The sequence below is a fragment of the Salvelinus sp. IW2-2015 genome, linkage group LG4q.1:29, assembly GCF_002910315.2.
Source record: "Salvelinus sp. IW2-2015 linkage group LG4q.1:29, ASM291031v2, whole genome shotgun sequence".
Classification (NCBI taxonomy): Eukaryota; Metazoa; Chordata; class Actinopteri; order Salmoniformes; family Salmonidae; genus Salvelinus; species Salvelinus sp. IW2-2015.
The window spans coordinates 34,435,817-34,437,894 of record NC_036842.1 but is presented as its reverse complement, the minus strand read 5'-3'; the positions used below and the strand labels follow the sequence as shown (position 1 = coordinate 34,437,894).

The 2,078-nt window shown below is 53.4% G+C and overlaps 1 protein-coding gene across 1 annotated transcript in view; it reads left to right on the top strand.

The window, feature by feature from the left end:
- The window catches only part of dennd1a (DENN/MADD domain containing 1A), a 132,931-nt gene that overhangs the window by 109,216 nt on the left and 21,637 nt on the right, over positions 1-2,078 (top strand). Inside the window, exon 19 of the mRNA XM_070439563.1 lies at positions 153-350. Coding sequence (XP_070295664.1) covers positions 153-350 — 198 coding nt within the window. The remainder of the gene's footprint in view (positions 1-152; positions 351-2,078) is intronic.

Genomic DNA, 2,078 nt, shown 5'->3' with positions numbered 1-2,078 from the left:
TACCCCTCACCTATGCCCCCCCCCCCCCCCCACTAAGCCCTGTAGGGCCTCCTCCCTCGACCTCCCACTCCCCTCTCCCTGCATGGAGACCCCATCCACACTACCCCCTCCAGCCACGCCAACCTCCTCCGTATTCTTGTGCCCCTCTCCAGGAGCTGGCAGAGAACGGCTACTCCTCGACAGTGGGCACTGGTGGCACAGGAACGGGCACCGGGGAGGAGGGCACCACTGCCGGGTCGCCCACCTCCACAGACGGAAAGGACGGCAGCGCCCGCACCTGGGACGAACGGCGGCCTATCACTGTGCACTTTGGACAGGTGGGTGAGAGGAACAGGAGGGATGAAAAGGGGGTGAGCTTAGGAGAGTCAATGAGGATGTGTGTGTGTGGGTGGGGTGGTGGGTGGGTGGAGTGAGTGAATGCCTCCTATACTGTAAGTCTGCCAAACCATAAGCAGCATATTAAAACCTCTCATATCTTCAACTGTCTGATCTCTCCTCACTGACTGTTAATCTGTTGGACTGACTGTTTTAATGCCTGCTATATTTAGGAATGACATATATGCTCCTAAAAAACACTCTACTGTCCTATAGTCACAGTTGTCTATAGCAGTTGTTTAATGAAAAGTCTCCCCAAGTCTTTTCTATTTACAGTCATCGTTATAACTGTAGAAATATAAAATATCTATCTGATTAACACAGTGTGACTCTCCTCCTTATGGCTACTGTTGCTGTCAGTTCTATAATTGTATCACAATTGTTGTTATTGGTTCTCTATCGTTCCATCTCTTTTGTTGCACTCATTCCTTGTCGTTGCACACTGCTCTGATCATCATGTCTCTGGAAGTGTCCACTCGCTCTGATCCATCCTGTCAGCCATGTCTCTGAGTCTCCCTCGGCTTCTGATCCATCCTGTCATGCATGTCTCTGAGTGTCCACTCGCTCTGATCCATCCTGTCATCCATGTCTCTGAGTCTCCACTCGCTCTGATCCATCCTGTTCAGCCATGTCTCTGAGCTCTGCACACTCGCTAAACTGGATCACCATACCTGTCAGCAATGAGTCTCTGAGAGTGTCCACGTCGCTCTCGAATCCACCTCTGCCCCCCCCCCCCCCCCCCCCCCCCCCCACCCCCCCCCCCACCCCCCCCCCCTCCCCCCCCCCCCCCCCCCCCCCCCCCGCCCCACCCCCCCACCCCCCCTCCCCCCCCCCCCCCCCCCCCCCCCCACTATAGCCCTGTAGGGCCTCCTCCCTCGACCTCCCACTCCCCCTCTCCCTGCATGGAGACCATCACCACCACTACCCCCTCCAGCCACGCCAACCTCCTCCGTATTCTTGTGCCCCTCTCCAGGAGCTGGCAGAGAACGGCTACTCCTCGACAGTGGGCACTGGTGGCACAGGAACGGGCACCGGGGAGGAGGGCACCACTGCCGGGTCGCCCACCTCCACAGACGGAAAGGACGGCAGCGCCCGCACCTGGGACGAACGGCGGCCTATCACTGTGCACTTTGGACAGGTGGGTGAGAGGAACAGGAGGGATAGAAAGGGGGGTGAGCTAGAGAGGTCAATGAGGATGTGTGTGTGTGGGTGGGTGGGTGGGTGGGTGGGAGTGAGTGAATGCCTCCTATACTGTAAGTCTGCAAAACCATAAGCAGCATATAAAACCTCTCATATCTTCAACTGTCTGATCTCTCCTCACTGACTGTTAATCTGTTGGACTGACTGTTTTAATGCTGCTATATTTAGGAATGACATATATGCTCCTAAAAAACACTCTACTGTCCTATAGTCACAGTTGTCTATAGCAGTTGTTTAATGAAAAGTCTCCCCCAGTCTTTTCTATTTACAGTCATCGTTATAACTGTAGAAATATATAAATATCTATCTGATTAACACAGTGTGACTCTCCTCCTTATGCTACTGTGCTGTCAGTTCTATAATTGTATCACAATTGTTGTTATTGGTTCTCTATCGTTCCATCTCTTTTGTTGCACTCATTCCTTGTCGTTTCACACGCTCTATCATGCATGTCTCTGAGTGTCCACTCGCTCTGATCCATCCTGTCAGCCATGTCTCTGAGT